Here is an 18,628-nt window from a genome sequence, read left to right on the forward strand (position 1 = left end):
GAACGGGCCTAAATCGGCCAAAAAGTGCAACTGTTGATGACCGACATGTAGGCGCACCTTTGGGTTCAACAACTATGTAAATCACTTCGGGACACCAATACGGTGGGTAATAGTCCAGGAAATGGGTCAGAATTGGCCAAAACTGTGAGCGTTAACGACGAACTCGTAAACGCTCCTCGGGGATCGTCAATCATAGAAATCGCACTGGGACCCGAAAACGGTGAGTAATAATCCACGAAACGGACCAGAATTGGCCAAAATTGTGAGTGTTGTTGACTGACACTTAAACGGACCTCGGAGTTCGACAATCGTGGAAATCACTTCGGGGCCCCAAAACTGAGTAATAGTCCAAGAAACGGGCCAGATTCGGGCAAACTGTGAGTCTTGACAACCAACACGTAGAAACACCTTGGGGTTAGAAAACCATGGAAATCGCATTGGGACCCCCAAAACGGTGAGTAATAGTCCACAAAACGGGTCACAATCGACAAAAACCGTGAGTGCTAATGACCAACATGAAAATGCACCCCGGGGTTCGTTAATAGTGGAATTCACTCCGGGACCCCAAAACTGTCAGTAATAGTCCATGAAACGGGCCAGAATCGGTCAAAAAGTGCGAGTGTTCATGACCGACACGTAAGCGCACCTTGGAGTTCAACAACAATGGAAATTGCTTCGGGACCCCGAAACAGTGCGTAATAGTCCATGAAACGGGCCAGAATTGGCCAAAACTACGAGTGTTGATGACCGACATGTACGCGCACCCCGGGGAATGTCAATCGTGGAAATTGCACTGGGACCCCAAAACGGGGAGTAATAGTCCATGAAACGGACCAGAATTGGCCAAAATTGTGAGTGTTGATGACCGACACTTAAACGCACCCCGGCGTTCGTCAATCGTGGAAATCACTTCGGGGCCCCAAAACTGAGTATAGTCCAAGAAACGTGCCAAAATCGGCCCAAAATATGAGTCCTGACGACCAACACGTAAGCACATCTTGGGGTTCGACAACCATGGTAATCGCTTTGGGACCCCAAAACGGTGAGTAATAGTCCACAAAACGGGTCAGAATCGACAAAAACCGCAAGTGCTGATGACCAACACGAAAACGCACCCCGGGGTTCATTAATAGTGGAAATCACTCTGGGACACCAAAACTATGAGTAATAGTCCATGAAACGGGCCAGAATTGGCCAAAAAGTGTGAGTGTTGCTGATCGACACGTAAGCGCACCTAGGGGTTCAACAACAATGGAAATCGCTTCGGGACCCCGAAACGATGAGTAATAGTCCACGAAATGGGTCAGAGTTGGCCAAAACTACGATTGTTGATGACAAACATGTAAGCACACTCAGGGATCGTCAATCGTGGAAATCGCACTGGGACCCCAAAACGGTGAGTAATAGTCCACGAAACGGACCAGAATTGGCCAAAATTGTGAGTGTTGATGACCGACACTTAAATGCACCCCGGGGTTCGTCAATCGTGGAAATCACTTCGGAGCCCCAAAACTGTGTAATAGTCCAAGAAACGGGCCAGAATCGGCTCAAACTATGAGTCTTGTCGACCTACATGTAAGCACTTCTTGGGGTTCGAGAACCATGGAAATCACTTTGGGACCCCAAAACGGTGAGTAATAGTCCACAAAACGGTTCAGAATCGACAAAAATCGCGAGTGCTGATGACCGACTCAAAAACGCACCCCGGGGTTTGTTAACAGTGGAGATCACTTCGGGACCCCAAAACTGTGAGTAATAGTCCATGAACGGGCCTGAATCGGCCAAAAAGTGCAAGTGTTGATGACCGACATGTAGGCGCACCTTTGGGTTCAACAACTATGTAAATCACTTCGGGACGCCAAAACGGTGGGTAATAGTCCAGGAAATGGGTCAGAATTGGCCAAAACTGTGAGCGTTAACGACGAACTCGTAAACGCTCCTCGGGGATCGTCAATCATAGAAATCGCACTGGGACCCCAAAACGGTGAGTAATAATCCACGAAACGGACCAAAATTGGCCAAAATTGTGAGTGTTGTTGACTGACACTTAAACGCACCTCGGAGTTCGACAATCGTGGAAATCACTTCGGGGCCCCAAAACTGAGTAATAGTCCAAGAAACGGGCCAGATTCGGCCAAACTGTGAGTCTTGACGACCAACACGTAGGCACACCTTGGGGTTAGACAACCATGGAAATCGCATTGGGACCCCCAAAACGGTGAGTAATAGTCCACAAAACGGGTCACAATCGACAAAAACCGTGAGTGCTAATGACCGACATGAAAATGCACCCCGGGGTTCGTTAATAGTGGAATTCACTCCGGGACCCCAAAACTGTCAGTAATAGTCCATGAAACGGGCCAGAATCAGTCAAAAAGTGCGAGTGTTCATGACCGACACGTAAGCGCACCTTGGGGTTCAACAACAATGGAAATTGCTTCGGGACCCCGAAACAGTGCGTAATAGTCCATGAAACGGGCCAGAATTGGCCAAAACTACGAGTGTTGATGACCGACATGTACGCGCACCCCGGGGAATGTCAATCGTGGAAATTGCACTGGGACCCCAAAACGGGGAGTAATAGTCCATGAAACGGACCAGAATTGGCCAAAATTGTGAGTGTTGATGACCGACACTTAAACGCACCCCGGGGTTCGTCAATCGTGGAAATCACTTCGGGGCCCCAAAACTGAGTATAGTCCAAGAAACGGGCAAAATCGGCCCAAAATATGAGTCCTGACGACCAACACGTAAGCACATCTTGGGGTTCGACAACCATGGTAATCGCTTTGGGACCCCAAAACGGTGAGTAATAGTCCACAAAACGGGTCAGAATCGACAAAAATCATGAGTGATGATGACCAACACGAAAACGCACCCAGGGGTTCGTTAATAGTGGAAATCACTCTGGGACACCAAAACTGTGAGTAATAGTCCATGAAACGGGCCAGAATTGGCCAAAAAGTGTGAGTGTTGTTGATCGACACGTAATCGCACCTAGGGGTTCAACAACAATGGAAATCGCTTCGGGACCCCGAAACGGTGAGTAATAGTCCACGAAACGGGTCAGAATTGGACAAAACTAGGATTGTTGATGACAAACATGTAAGCACACCCAGGGATCGTCAATCGTGGAATCGCACTGGGACCCCAAAACGGTGAGTAATAGTCCACGAAACGGACCAGAATTGGCCAAAATTGTGAGTGTTGATGACCGACACTTAAACTCACCCCGGGGTTCGTCAATCATGGAGATCACTTCGGAGCCACAAAACTGTGTAATACTCCAAGAAACGGGCCAGAATCGGCTCAAACTATGAGTCTTGTCGACCTACATGTAAGCACATCTTGGGGTTCAACAACCATGGAAATCACTTTGGGACCCCAAAACGGTGAGTAATAGTCCACAACACGGTTCAGAATTGATAAAAATCGCGAGTGCTGAATGACCGACTCAAAAACGCACCCCGGGGTTTGTTAACAGTGGAAATCACTCCGGGACCCCAAAACTGTGAGTAATAGTCCATGAAACGGGCCTGAATCGGCCAAAAAGTGCGAGTGTTGATGACCGACATGTAGGCGCACCTTTGGGTTCAACAACTATGTAAATCACTTCGGGACCCCAAAACGGTGGGCAATAGTCCAGGAAATGGGTCAGAATTGGCCAAACCTGTGAGCGTTAACGACGAACACATAAACGCTCCTCGGGGATCGTCAATCATAGAAATCGCACTGGGACCCCAAAACGGTGAGTAATAATCCACGAAACAGACCAGAATTGGCCAAAATTGTGAGTGTTGTTGACTGACACTTAAACGCACCTCGGAATTCGACAATCGTGGAAATCACTTCGGGGCCCCAAAACTGAGTAATAGTCCTAGAAACGGGCCAGATTCGGCCAAACTGTGAGTCTTGACGACCAACACGTAAGCACACCTTGGGGTTAGACAACCATGGAAATCGCATTGGGACCCCCAAAACGGTGAGTAATAGTCCACAAAACGGGTCAGAATCGACAAAAACCGCGAGTGCTAATGACCGACATGAAAATGCACCCCGGGGTTCGTTAATAGTGGAATTCACTCCGGGACCCCAAAACTATGAGTAATAGTCCATGAAACGGGCCAGAATCGGTCAAAAAGTGCGAGTGTTGATGACCGACACGTAAGCGCACCTTGGGGTTCAACAACAATGGAAATCACTTCGGGACCCCGAAACAGTGCGTAATAGTCCATGAAACGGGCCAGAATTGGCCAAAACTACGAGTGTTGATGACCGACATGTACGCGCACCCCGGGGAACGTCAATCGTGGAAATTGCACTGGGACCCCACAACGGGGAGTAATAGTCCATGAAACGGACCAGAATTGGCCAAAATTGTGAGTGTTGATAACCGACACTTAAACGCACCCCGACGTTCGTCAACCGTGGAAATCACTTCGGGGCCCCAAAACTGAGTATAGTCCAAGAAACGGGCCAAAATCAGCCCAAAATATGAGTCCTGACGACCAACACGTAAGCACATCTTGGGGTTCGACAACCATGGAATCGCTTTGGGACCCCAAAACGGTGAGTAATAGTCCACAAAACGGGTCAGAATCGACAAAAATCATGAGTGATGATGACCAACACGAAAACGCACCCAGGGGTTCGTTAATAGTGGAAATCACTCTGGGACACCAAAACTATGAGTAATAGTCCATGAAACGGGCCAGAATTGGCCAAAAAGTGTGAGTGTTGCTGATCGACACGTAATCGCACCTAGGGGTTCAACAACAATGGAAATCGCTTCGGGACCCCGAAACAGTGAGTAATAGTCCACGAAACGGGTCAGAATTGGCCAAAACTAGGATTGTTGATGACAAACATGTAAGCACACCCAGGGATCGTCAATCGTGGAAATCGCACTGGGACCCCAAAACGGTGAGTAATAGTCCACGAAACGGACCAGAATTGGCCAAAATTGTGAGTGTTGATGACCGACACTTAAACTCACCTCGGGGTTCGTCAATCGTGGAGATCACTTCGGAGCCACAAAACTGTGTAATACTCCAAGAAACGGGCCAGAATCGGCTCAAACTATGAGTCTTGTCGACCTACATGTAAGCACATCTTGGGGTTCGACAACCATGGAAATCACTTTGGGACCCCAAAACGGTGAGTAATAGTCCACAAAACGGTTCAGAATCGACAAAAATCGCGTGTTCTGATGACCGACTCAAAAATGCACCCCGGGGTTTGTTAACAGTGGAAATCACTTCGGGACCCCAAAACTGTGAGTAATAGTCCATGAAACGGGCCTGAATCGGCCAAAAAGTGCGAGTGTTGATGACCGACATATAGGCGCACCTTTGGGTTCAACAACTATGTAAATCACTTCGGGACCCCAAAACGGTGGGTAATAGTCCAGGAAATGGGTCAGAATTGGCCAAACCTGTGAGCGTTAACGACGAACACATAAACGCTCCTCGGGGATCGTCAATCATAGAAATCGCACTGGGACCCAAAAACGGTGAGTAATAATCCACGAAACAGACCAGAATTGGCCAAAATTGTGAGTGTTGTTGACTGACACTTAAACGCACCTCGGAATTCGACAATCGTGGAAATCACTTCGGGGCCCCAAAACTGAGTAATAGTCCAAGAAACGGGCCAGATTCGGCCAAACTGTGAGTCTTGACGACCAACACGTAAGCACACCTTGGGGTTAGACAACCATGGAAATCGCATTGGGACCCCCAAAACGGTGAGTAATAGTCCACAAAACGGGTCAGAATCGACAAAAACCGTGAGTGGTAATGACCGACATGAAAATGCACCCCGGGGTTCGTTAATAGTGGAATTCACTCCGGGACCCCAAAACTATGAGTAATAATCCATGAAACGGGCCAGAATCGGTCAAAAAGTGCCAGTGTTGATGACCGACACGTAAGCGCACATTGGGGTTCAACAACAATGGAAATTGCTTCGGGACCCTGAAATAGTGCGTAATAGTCCGTGAAACGGGCCAGAATTTGCCAAAACTACGAGTGTTGATGACCGACATGTACGCGGACCCCGGGAACGTCAATCGTGGAAATTGCACTGGGACCCCAAAATGGGGAGTAATAGTCCACGAAACGGACCAGAATTGGCCAAAATTGTGAGTGTTGATGACCGACACTTAAACGCACCCCGGCGTTCGTCAATCGTGGAAATCACTTCGGGGCCCCAAAACTGAGTATAGTCCAAGAAACGGGCCAAAATCGGCCCAAAATATGAGTCCTGACGACCAACACGTAAGCACATCTTGGGGTTCGACAACCATGGTAATCGCTTTGGGACCCCAAAACGGTGAGTAATAGTCCACAAAACGGGTCAGAATCGACAAAAACCGCAAGTGCTGATGACCAACATGAACATGCACCCCGGGGTTTGTTAATAGTGGAAATCACTCTGGGACACCAAAACTGCGAGTAATAGTCCATGAAACGGGCCAGAATTGGCCAAAAAGTGTGAGTGTTGCTGATCGACACGTAAGCGCACCTAGGGGTTCAACAACAATGGAAATCGCTTCGGGACCCCGAAACGGTGAGTAATAGTCCATGAAACGGGTCAGAATTGGCCATAACTACGATTGTTGATGACAAACATGTAAGCACACCCAGGGATCGTCAATCGTGGAAATCGCACTATGACCCCAAAACGGTGAGTAATAGTCCATGAAACGGACCAGAATTGGCCAAAATTGTGAGTGTTGATGACCGACACTTAAACGCACCACGGGGTTCGTCAATCGTGGAGATCACTTCGGAGCCCCAAAACTGTGTAATAGTCCAAGAAACGGGCCAGAATCGGCTCAAACTATGAGTCTTGTCGACCTACATGTAAGCACATCTTGGGGTTCGACAACCATGGAAATCACTTTGGGACCCCAAAACGGTGAGTAATAGTCCACAAAACGGTTCAGAATCGACAAAAATCGCGAGTGCTGATGACCGACTCAAAAACGCACCCCGGGGTTTGTTAACAGTGGAAATCACTTCGGGACCCCAAAACTGTGAGTAATAGTCCATGAAACGGGCCTGAATCGGCCAAAAAGTGCGAGTGTTGATGACCGACATGTAGGCGCACCTTTGGGTTCAACAACTATGTAAATCACTTCGGGACCCCAAAACGGTGGGTAATAGTCCAGGAAATGGGTTAGAATTGGCCAAAACTGTGAGCGTTAACGACGAACACGTAAACGCTCCTCGGGGATCGTCAATCATAGAAATCGCACTGGGACCCCAAAACGGTGAGTAATAATCCACGAAACGGACCAGAATTGGCCAAAATTGTGAGTGTTGTTGACTGACACTTAAACGCACCTCGGAGTTCGACAATCGTGGAAATCACTTCGGGGCCCCAAAACTGAGTAATAGTCCAAGAAACGGGCCAGATTCGGCCAAACTGTGAGTCTTGACGACCAACACGTAAGCACACCTTGGGGTTAGACAACCATGGAAATCGCATTGGGACCCCCAAAACGGTGAGTAATAGTCCACAAAACGGGTCACAATCGACAAAAACCACGAGTGCTAATGACCGACATGAAAATGCACCCCGGGGTTCGTTAATAGTGGAATTCACTCCGGGACCCCAAAACTGTGAGTAATAGTCCATGAAACGGGCTAGAATCGGTGAAAAAGTGCGGGTGTTGATGACCGACACGTAAGCGCACCTTGGGGTTCAACAACAATGGAAATCGCTTCGGGACCCCGAAACAGTGCGTAATAGTCCATGAAACGGGCCAGAATTGGCCAAAACTACGAGTGTTGATGACCGACATGTACGCGCACCCCGGGGAACGTCAGTCGTGGAAATTGCACTCAGACCCCAAAACGGGGAGTAATAGTCCATGAAACGGACCAGAATTGGCCAAAATTATGAGTGTTGATGACCGACACTTAAACGCACCCCGGCGTTCGTCAATCGTGGAAATCACTTCGGGGCCCCAAAACTGAGTATAGTCCAAGAAACGGGCCAAAATCGGCCCAAAATATGAGTCCTGACGACCAACACGTAAGCACATCTTGGGGTTCGACAACCATGGTAATCGCTTTGGGACCCCAAAACGGTGAGTAATAGTCCACAAAACGGGTCAGAATTGACAAAAATCATGAGTGATGATGACCAACACGAAAACGCACCCAGGGGTTCGTTAATAGTGGAAATCACTCTGGGACACCAAAATTGTGAGTAATAGTCCATGAAACGGGCCAGAATTGGCCAAAAAGTGTGAGTGTTGCTGATCGACACGTAAGCGCACCTAGGGGTTCAGCAACAATGGAAATCGCTTCGGGACCCCGAAACGGTGAGTAATAGTCCACGAAACGGGTCAGAGTTGGCCAAAACTACGATTGTTGATGACAAACATGTAAGCACACCCAGGGATCGTCAATCGTGGAAATCGCACTGGGACCCCAAAACGGTGAGTAATAGTCCACGAAACGGACCAGAATTGGCCAAAATTGTGAGTGTTGATGACCGACACTTAAACTCACCTCGGGGTTCGTCAATCGTGGAGATCACTTCGGAGCCACAAAACTGTGTAATACTCCAAGAAACGGGCCAGAATCGGCTCAAACTATGAGTCTTGTCGACCTACATGTAAGCACATCTTGGGGTTCGACAACCATGGAAATCACTTTGGGACCCCAAAACGGTGAGTAATAGTCCACAAAACGGTTCTGAATTGATAAAAATCGCGAGTGCTGATGACGGACTCAAAAACGCACCCCGGGGTTTGTTAACAGTGGAATTCACTACGGGACCCCAAAACTGTGAGTAATAGTCCATGAAACGGGCCTGAATCGGCCAAAAAGTGCGAGTGTTGATGACCGACATGTAGGCGCACCTTTGGGTTCAACAACTATGTAAATCACTTCGGGACCCCAAAACGGTGGGTAATAGTCCAGGAAATGGGTCAGAATTGGCCAAACCTGTGAGCGTTAACGACGAACACATAAACGCTCCTCGGGGATCGTCAATCATAGAAATCGCACTGGGACCCCAAAACGGTGAGTAATAATCCACGAAACAGACCAGAATTGGCCAAAATTGTGAGTGTTGTTGACTGACACTTAAACGCACCTCGGAATTCGACAATCATGGAAATCACTTCGGGGCCCCAAAACTGAGTAATAGTCCAAGAAACGGGCCAGATTCGGCCAAACTGTGAGTCTTGACGACCGACACGTAAGCACACCTTGGGGTTAGACAACCATGGAAATCGCATTGGGACCCCAAAATGGTGAGTGATAGTCCACAAAACGGGTCAGAATCGACAAAAACCGCGAGTGCTAATGACCGACATGAAAATGCACCCCGGGGTTCGTTAATAGTGGAATTCACTCCGGGACCCCAAAACTATGAGTAATAATCCATGAAACGGGCCAGAATCGGTCAAAAAGTGCCAGTGTTGATGACCGACACGTAAGCGCACATTGGGGTTCAACAACAATGGAAATTGCTTCGGGACCCTGAAACAGTGCGTAATAGTCCGTGAAACGGGCCAGAATTTGCCAAAACTACGAGTGTTGATGACCGACATGTACGCGGACCCCGGGGAACGTCAATCGTGGAAATTGCACTGGGACCCCAAAATGGGGAGTAATAGTCCACGAAACGGACCAGAATTGGCCAAAATTGTGAGTGTTGATGACCGACACTTAAACGCACCCCGGCGTTCGTCAATCGTGGAAATCACTTCGGGGCCCCAAAACTGAGTATAGTCCAAGAAACGGGCCAAAATCGGCCCAAAATATGAGTCCTGACGACCAACACGTAAGCACATCTTGGGGTTCGACAACCATGGTAATCGCTTTGGGACCCCAAAACGGTGAGTAATAGTCCACAAAACGGGTCAGAATCGACAAAAACCGCAAGTGCTGATGACCAACACGAACACGCACCCCGGGGTTTGTTAATAGTGGAAATCACTCTGGGACACCAAAACTGCGAGTAATAGTCCATGAAACAGGCCAGAATTGGCCAAAAAGTGTGAGTGTTGCTGATCGACACGTAAGCGCACCTAGGGGTTCAACAACAATGGAAATCGCTTCGGGACCCCGAAACGGTGAGTAATAGTCCATGAAACGGGTCAGAATTGGCCAAAACTACGATTGTTGATGACAAACATGTAAGCACACCCAGGGATCGTCAATCGTGGAAATCGCACTATGACCCCAAAACGGTGAGTAATAGTCCATGAAACGGACCAGAATTGGCCAAAATTGTGAGTGTTGATGACCGACACTTAAACGCACCACGGGGTTCGTCAATCGTGGAGATCACTTCGGAGCCCCAAAACTGTGTAATAGTCCTAGAAACGGGCCAGAATCGGCTCAAACTATGAGTCTTGTCGACCTACATGTAAGCACATCTTGGGGTTCGACAACCATGCAAATCACTTTGGGACCCCAAAACGGTGAGTAATAGTCCACAAAACGGTTCAGAATCGACAAAAATCGCGAGTGCTGATGACCGACTCAAAAACGCACCCCGGGGTTTGTTAACAGTGGAAATCACTCCGGGACCCCAAAACTGTGAGTAATAGTCCATGAAACGGGCCTGAATCGGCCAAAAAGTGCGAGTGTTGATGACCGACATGTAGGCGCACCTTTGGGTTCAACAACTATGTAAATCACTTCGGGACCCCAAAACGGTGGGTAATAGTCCAGGAAATGGGTCAGAATTGGCCAAAACTGTGAGCGTTAACGACGAACACGTAAACGCTCCTCGGGGATCGTCAATCATAGAAATCGCACTGGGACCCCAAAACGGTGAGTAATAATCCACGAAACGTACCAGAATTGGCCAAAATTGTGAGTGTTGTTGACTGACACTTAAACGCACCTCGGAGTTCGACAATCGTGGAAATCACTTCGGGGCCCCAAAACTGAGTAATAGTCCAAGAAACGGGCCAGATTCGGCCAAACTGTGAGTCTTGACGACCAACACGTAAGCACACCTTGGGGTTAGACAACCATGGAAATCGCATTGGGACCCCCAAAACGGTGAGTAATAGTCCACAAAACGGGTCACAATCGACAAAAACCACGAGTGCTAATGACCGACATGAAAATGCACCCCGGGGTTCGTTAATAGTGGAATTCACTCCGGGACCCCAAAACTGTGAGTAATAGTCCATGAAACGGGCCAGAATCGGTGAAAAAGTGCGAGTGTTGATGACCGACACGTAAGCGCACCTTGGGGTTCAACAACAATGGAAATCGCTTCGGGACCCCGAAACAGTGCGTAATAGTCCATGAAACGGGCCAGAATTGGCCAAAACTACGAGTGTTGATGACCGACATGTACGCGCACCCCGGGGAACGTCAGTCGTGGAAATTGCACTCGGACCCCAAAACGGGGAGTAATAGTCCATGACACGGACCAGAATTGGCCAAAATTATGAGTGTTGATGACCGACACTTAAACGCACCCCGGCGTTCGTCAATCGTGGAAATCACTTCGAGGCCCCAAAACTGAGTATAGTCCAAGAAACGGGCCAAAATCGGCCCAAAATATGAGTCCTGACGACCAACACGTAAACACATCTTGGGGTTCGACAACCATGGTAATCGCTTTGGGACCCCAAAACGGTGAGTAATAGTCCACAAAACGGGTCAGAATCGACAAAAATCATGAGTGATGATGACCAACACGAAAACGCACCCAGGGGTTCGTTAATAGTGGAAATCACTCTGGGACACCAAAACTGTGAGTAATAGTCCATGAAACGGGCCAGAATTGGCCAAAAAGTGTGAGTGTTGCTGATCGACACGTAAGCGCACCTAGGGGTTCAACAACAATGGAAATCGCTTCGGGACCCCGAAACGGTGAGTAATAGTCCACGAAATGGGTCAGAGTTGGCCAAAACTACGATTGTTGATGACAAACATGTTTCAGTAAAACCAAAGCCTGAACTGAAAATGACATGTGCATATACATATGATATGCAGCCTACTGCGTGGTGGCGACGGAGGCGGCGGGGCGCGAGGTGCCCCTGGCCTTCCTGGAGAGGATCAAGGAGGAGTTCAACAAGCGATACGCCGGAGGCAAGGCCGCCACCGCCACCGCCAACAGCCTCACCAAAGATTTTGGGTAACAAATTATCACTAATGTTGTGAGTTAACTACTCTGAATGACATAGAGACAGAGGTTAATTAGCTGTGGTCAACAAATTCAGCCACGTACTCATTGATGAGTCAAAGATCATTCCATAACAAATACTCCCTCCGTCCGGAAATACTTGTCGGAGAAATGGATGAAAATGGATGTATCTAAAACTAAATTGCGTCTAGATACATTCATTTCTCCGACAAGTATTTTGGGACGGAGGGAGTACTAGTACAACGTTACCAAAAATAAAAATATCCATAACAAAAATACTAGTACAACGTTACCAAAAATAAAAGATCATTCCATAACAAATACTTCAACGGCTATGTATCCATGTCTACCTATCAAGGTAATTGATTACTCCCTCCGTTCGGAATTACTTGTCTCGCAGATAAATGTATCTAGAATTAAAATACGTCTAGATACATCCATTTCTGCGACAAGTAATTCCGAACGGAGGGAGTACTTTTATGATGATCCATTAGTGATCTAGCACTATAATTAAGTAAGCTATGAACAAACAAAGGGATTGGACAGGCCGAGGCTGAAGGAGCAGATGCAGTACTGCATGGATCACCCCGAGGAGGTGAGCAGGCTGTCCAATGTGCAGGCCCAGGTCTCAGAGGTCAAGGGCATCATGATGGAAAACATCGACAAGGTACTAATCTCTTGTTCAAATAACTGTAAGGCTGAATGGGTTTGTTCTTTAGTTCTCAGAGGTCAAGGGCATCATGATGGAAAACATCATGATAACTTTGTTTGATGAATTTTTGAACGGATGCTACTCAGGTGATTGATCGCGGGGAGCAAATCGACGGCCTGGTGACGAGGACCGAGCAGCTCCACGACCAGGCCATGGATTTCAGGACTGAGGGCACGCGGATCCGCCGAAGGATGTGGTACCAGAACATGAAGATCAAGCTCATCGTCGCCGGCATTGTCGTCGCCATCATCCTCATCATCGTCCTCTCCATCTGCCATCGGGACCACTGCAAGTAGCCATAGCATATCATCCTAGCTTCGTCCACAGCTTGAATAGAAAATTTAAGTCTCAATCGTTGATTCTATAATATTTACTATACTACTGGTTCTCGCGATCGATCCGATCATGTCAAGTCACCTGCCATGGATTCAAGGCCTGCTAGTAGGTCTACTCATCAGCTAGAGAAGAAACACACGGGGAAATGTAGCCCTTACGGCTCTTTGAAAAATTCACTTTTGAGAAGTTAACTTTATCTTAGCTCTTTCCTAAAAAAATTTGGTCAGATTTTTAGGCATGACAAATCGAACGTTTTTCATGGCAATTCATATTAGCGTGATGATGGCAAATCTAGTTTGCAAAGACAGCAATTTTTGAGCAAAAAAAATGAATAGAGTCAGATTTGCCATGCTCGCCAACTAAACTTGTCATCCCGATCGACAAACATAATTATTATGAAAAACGTTTCATTTATCATGCCTTAGATCTGACATTGTCTAGATATTCGGGTCCAAAGTTTTACTCTTAAAAGATTGAGGAGTTGAGCCTCAAACATCCCCTCTCCACAACAAATTTGAGCGGCGGAGCAAAATCTCCCTAAACACCCCCTCTTCACCCCTGACACTCTCGTTGTTGCTCATCATTCTTCCCACGCACAGTCGGCACACCCCCTGTCTCCCGAGCTAGCTGCCGCCATTCCCCGCCCCGACTGCCTCGCTAGCGTCCATTTTCCCTACTAATCTAGCTAGTGGCACTGCACCGCGCACCTTCGACGCTCCTCTGCATGGTGGCCTAGCACCCTCCCTGGGCCCTGACCTAAAGGATGGCGACCATAGATGCGTTAGGGGTGCCATTGTCGGGCGCGTGCGCATCCTTGCACCTCAATGAGCCCATTGTGTCTCCTTACATGGCCACGATGAGCTCGATGATGCGCCCCAAGGTGTTGTTGGTCATCATTTTGGAGGAAGGATACCGGGAAGCGGCAGTGAAGGGCTAGCTCACACTTTTTTTAACATCTCATTATTTGAGGAGTTAATATTTTGAGAGAAATTTAGAGAGTTATAGAATAAGTAATCAAGAGATGCTCGTGGTATGAGTTAATTAAGTTCAAGTCCTATTTCACACTATGAAGATCAACCTCATCATTGTCGGTATCGTCGTTGCTTTCACCTAGCTAGGTTAGGTTGTGTCCACCTAGCCTGGCCTAGCTTCACCACTCCGTTTGAACAATGAGTTAGACAGGAGAAAAAGCAGAGCGGTTGCTCTGGTCACCGGCACGTGAGCCCCACGTGTCATTTTTTTTCATCAAGTGAATAATCGTAGAAATTGCATGTTTCCTTTTGTTGCTACTCCCTCTGTCTTATATTGGATGTAATAGCATCTTATTATGGGACAGAGGGAGTACTACCCAAAGCATATTGATTAGCCTCGCTTCATCCGTTTGTCGATAGGTTTTGAGATAGCTAACAATATATAGCACAAGGTTTAAACTAGAAAGTTTCAATCATCAATTCTACTTCAGATTGGGATCATAACAAAAAATTTGACTACAAATCTCATGATCATCACAAGTTATGAAGAAGAATCACAAGCAAACAGATCGTAACTTATAGTAATAATTGCAATTTTTACATCTAGATGTGCCATAAAGTATTACACATCTAAGTCATGTATCATTGATCTTACGAGGAGATTCATGTGGGTATTTTCTTCTTCTCTTTTTGTTTTATGTTTGATTGAATCACTTAGATGTGCAATAACTAGGCACATATCCTAATTAGAGAATCTCTTTTCCGGGGGAGGGGATTCTTGAGTAGCCTCGCTACACCCGTTTGTCAATAGGTTTTGAGATAGCCAACCATATGCTGATATGCACCACACAGTTTAAACATGAAACTTTTGATCATCAATTCTACTATAGACTCAGGATCATAAAAAACAAATTTTTTTACAAATTCTCAGGATCATCACGAGCTATGAATCACATCAAGTTACACATATGATAGATCTACTCAACTGAAGAAGAAACACAAACAAACAATGTAACTACAGTAGTAACGATTTATAACTCGTATAGTCATAACTGATTAGGCCTTAACGAGTACACCTCGTCCTTCTCCTCCTCATCTGCCACCACGCCGTGCCCCTTCTGCTCCGGCGCCACTGGCTCGTCCACGAAGGCAGCAGCAGTAGCAGCAGGATAATCGGCCACGACCTGCTGCTCGCCCACCACCACCATGCACACGGGCGCGGCGACCGGCTTGGCCTTGGCACGCGGCACCGGGAGCAGCGGCGGCAGGCGGTGGCGAGGAGCGGGAGCTCTCCCCGGCACCGCGCCCTCGTTCTTCCTGATGTCCGTGAGCGCGGCAAACGCCTGGTTGACGAGCCTGAACGTGCCCGCCACGGCCGCGCTGGTGCCGCCGGCCTTGGCGGGGTCGAACATGTCGTAGAGCGCCTTGTGCTGGGACTTGACGGCGTCGTGGGTGTTAGAATAAATCCGAGGCATACCGCCGATCATCCGAGGACCAAGCAATCACACGAGGCACGACACCGAGATTTGTTAACGAGGTTCACCGATATGGCTACATCCCGGGCCTGACTACGGGCGCTCCTCCCCGTGACACCGTCACAATACCGCACACCGGCCACCCGGGTGCCGGCACACGCGGCCGGCTCCCCTTGCGCGCCTATGTTATTATGTTGGCATAGGTTACATCGTGTGTCCAGCCCCGCTATATATGAGAGGCCTGGTATACAAGTGTCCTACTAGAACACGACTCCACATTCTATGTAAACACAATACAACTACAAGTCCAACTGTAACCTACCTTGTACACTATATTCGACACAACTCTAACAAACTCCACCTTGGCGAATATTCTCCACCACCTTGAGTTCGTCCATGCGTCAAACTTCCATGTATATTGGACTTGAGCTTATCCCATGAGCACCGCTGCTACTCCAAAGACTCCATATGACTCTACCTGCAACTTGTAGTCCCTTCTTTTCTTGACCACGGTCAACACTCGAGCAAAATTAAGTTCCTTGTTACTCTAATTTGTGCTCCCAACTTTCAGAGTATCAGTCCAACGCCGTCACACACCGATCACTGACCTGCGTGAAAGTGAACAACTCACATACTGGGTGTCACACATAAGAGTTACCTGAACTCAACATCACCGCTCCTTTCTTGAATTTCACTTCCCCGGCCTCTGCACCAACTAGGGATGCATACGGCCATTTTAGTATGAGTACCAAGATAAACATGGTCCTCGGAAATTTTTTTAAATGAGTATCAAGATATTTTTTGATGAGTGGTTTTACCCCACATCAAACTTGATCCTCAATAAATGAGGGAAACCCCATGTGCATCACATGTCAATTCTAGGAATTGAACTCGGTCGTTTACTGAGATCCTCAAAGGCAGCTACTCCGATCGATTACCAGTAAACAACCTGTACGTTATCTGCTTGCTGGCCACCAACCTTGCTTGCCAGGCATGCATGCACGCACTTGGTGCCTCTCAACTAACTACACAGGCTGCATGATACATATATAATAAGTAGTTATTAAAGCTAGCAGTGCAGGATGAAACAAGAAGAGAGTATGTATATATAGTCTTCAAATCTCCGGACCACCAGCAGCTAATTAGCCCTCTCGGCCCCCTCCGGCACTGAGATTCCATCCTCGATCTTGCATCAATCCAACCCTCCTCACACGACCATGGTGAGCGCTAGGGATGTCGACACAACGGCGGCGGCGAACAAGCAGCAGCAGGCTAATTGCCTGGCCCCCAACCCCGGCAAGGCCACGATCCTCGCCCTGGGCCACGCTTTCCCGCAGCAGCTCGTCATGCAGGACTACGTCGTCGAGGGCTTCATGAGGAACACCAACTGCAACGACCCCGAGCTCAAGGAGAAGCTCGCCAGGCTATGTATGTAACAGCTAATAATTCTATCTCTGTTCCCATTTCGGCAAGTTCTTCTGTACGTTGATGCATGATGAGTAATGAGTATATGTATGAATGCATTGCAGGCAAGACGACGACGGTGAAGACGAGGTACGTGGTGATGTCGGACGAGATCCTCAAGAGCTACCCGGAGCTGGCCCAGGAGGGCTTGCCGACGATGAAGCAGCGCCTGGACATCTCCAACAAGGCGGTGACGCAGATGGCCACCGAGGCGTCGCTGGCCTGCATCAAGGCGTGGGGCGGCGACCTCTCGGCGATCACCCACCTCGTCTACGTCTCGTCCAGCGAGGCGCGGTTCCCGGGCGGGGACCTGCACCTGGCGCGCGCCCTGGGGCTCAGCCCGGACGTCCGCCGCGTCATGCTGGCCTTCACCGGGTGCTCCGGCGGGGTGGCTGGCCTCCGCGTCGCCAAGGGCCTGGCCGAGAGCTGCCCGGGCGCGCGTGTCCTGCTCGCCACCTCCGAGACCACCGTGGCCGGGTTCCGCCCGCCCAGCCCCGACCGGCCCTACGACCTTGTCGGGGTGGCGCTCTTCGGCGACGGCGCGGGCGCGGCCGTCGTCGGCACAGACCCCACCGCCCAGGAGCGACCGCTGTTCGAGCTCTACTCGGCGCTGCAGCGCTTCCTCCCTGACACCGAGAAGACCATCGACGGCCGGCTGACGGAGGAGGGCATCAAGTTCCAGCTGGGCCGCGAGCTCCCCCACATCATCGAGGCGCACGTGGAGTCCTTCTGCCAGAAGCTCATCAAGGAGCACCCGTCTGCTGCTGCTGCGGAGGGTGACAACATGTTGACCTATGACAAGATGTTCTGGGCGGTGCACCCCGGCGGCCCGGCGATCCTGACCAAGATGGAAGGGCGGCTGGGGCTGGACGGCGGGAAGCTGCGCGCGAGCCGGAGCGCGCTCCGGGACTTTGGGAACGCGAGCAGCAACACCATCGTGTACGTGCTGGAGAACATGGTGGAGGAGAGCAGGCAGAGGACGGAGGCGCCGGAGCCGGAGCCGGAGGGGGGTCAGGAGCAGTGCGAGTGGGGACTCATACTGGCGTTCGGGCCGGGGATCACCTTGGAGGGGATCCTGGCAAGGAACCTCCAGGCGCGCCTAGGCGCCAACTAGCAGGATCGGAGGACATGAATTTGCTTGCACGCACATTACAAGTTCGTTTCGTGCTTTCTTTGGTTTCTGAGGCCCGTGCACAAATTTACCTACCAGGAAGAAAGGTAATCAAATATCGAGTTTGTTTGATTTTGGTGAAATAAAGCAATGAAATATCGAGTTTCCATACATTTGGTTGTTCACTGTTCATGATAGAAATTGATCGGAATTTTCCCAAATGAAAGAATTTGTTATAAGCGAATGTGGGTCTGAAACTGATGTAAATATATGCTCATTGATATCTTGCATATTTCTCACTGACTTAAATATGCTGATCATACAAGTTGTAGTGACCAGGCCACCAACTGAAATCGTCTGTGCCTAGTAAAATAAATACATTGGTAAAATCTATACGGGCGGAAAGTCCTACCGATCGAGC

The 18,628-nt window shown here is 48.8% G+C and overlaps 2 protein-coding genes across 2 annotated transcripts; both read left to right on the forward strand.

Moving 5' to 3' along the window:
* The first annotated feature begins 11,337 nt into the window (after nucleotides 1-11,337).
* Nucleotides 11,338-13,382, forward strand: LOC123114048 (vesicle-associated membrane protein 722). The gene is made up of 4 exons (XM_044535405.1): nucleotides 11,338-11,359; nucleotides 11,988-12,129; nucleotides 12,685-12,805; nucleotides 12,937-13,382. Exons 1-4 carry the CDS (start codon nucleotides 11,338-11,340, stop codon nucleotides 13,144-13,146), a joined length of 495 nt encoding a protein of 164 aa, XP_044391340.1. The 3' UTR covers nucleotides 13,147-13,382.
* A 3,339-nt stretch (nucleotides 13,383-16,721) lies between these two features.
* Nucleotides 16,722-18,378, forward strand: LOC123110045 (type III polyketide synthase B). The gene is made up of 2 exons (XM_044530449.1): nucleotides 16,722-17,060; nucleotides 17,162-18,378. The coding sequence occupies exons 1-2, from the start codon at nucleotides 16,850-16,852 to the stop codon at nucleotides 18,208-18,210; spliced, it is 1,260 nt and encodes a 419-aa protein (XP_044386384.1). The 5' UTR covers nucleotides 16,722-16,849; the 3' UTR covers nucleotides 18,211-18,378.
* The last annotated feature ends 250 nt before the right edge of the window (nucleotides 18,379-18,628 follow it).

This window comes from Triticum aestivum, chromosome 5B (genome assembly GCF_018294505.1).
Source record: "Triticum aestivum cultivar Chinese Spring chromosome 5B, IWGSC CS RefSeq v2.1, whole genome shotgun sequence".
NCBI classification, from domain to species: domain Eukaryota; kingdom Viridiplantae; phylum Streptophyta; class Magnoliopsida; order Poales; family Poaceae; genus Triticum; species Triticum aestivum.

What these genes read in the sequence shown, in the direction of transcription:
- LOC123114048 (XM_044535405.1), top strand. Translation starts at nt 11,338, where the DNA reads ATGTACGCGCACCCCGGGGAAC. An exon ending in GTACGCGCACCCCGGGGAAC is followed by an intron (nt 11,360 to 11,987) that starts GTCAGTCGTGGA and finishes TATGATATGCAG; the next exon opens with CCTACTGCGTGGTGGCGACG. An exon ending in AGCCTCACCAAAGATTTTGG is followed by an intron (nt 12,130 to 12,684) that starts GTAACAAATTAT and finishes GGGATTGGACAG; the next exon opens with GCCGAGGCTGAAGGAGCAGA.
- LOC123110045 (XM_044530449.1), top strand. Translation starts at nt 16,850, where the DNA reads ATGGTGAGCGCTAGGGATGTCGACACAACGGCGGCGGCGAACAAGCAG. An exon ending in GGAGAAGCTCGCCAGGCTAT is followed by an intron (nt 17,061 to 17,161) that starts GTATGTAACAGC and finishes AATGCATTGCAG; the next exon opens with GCAAGACGACGACGGTGAAG.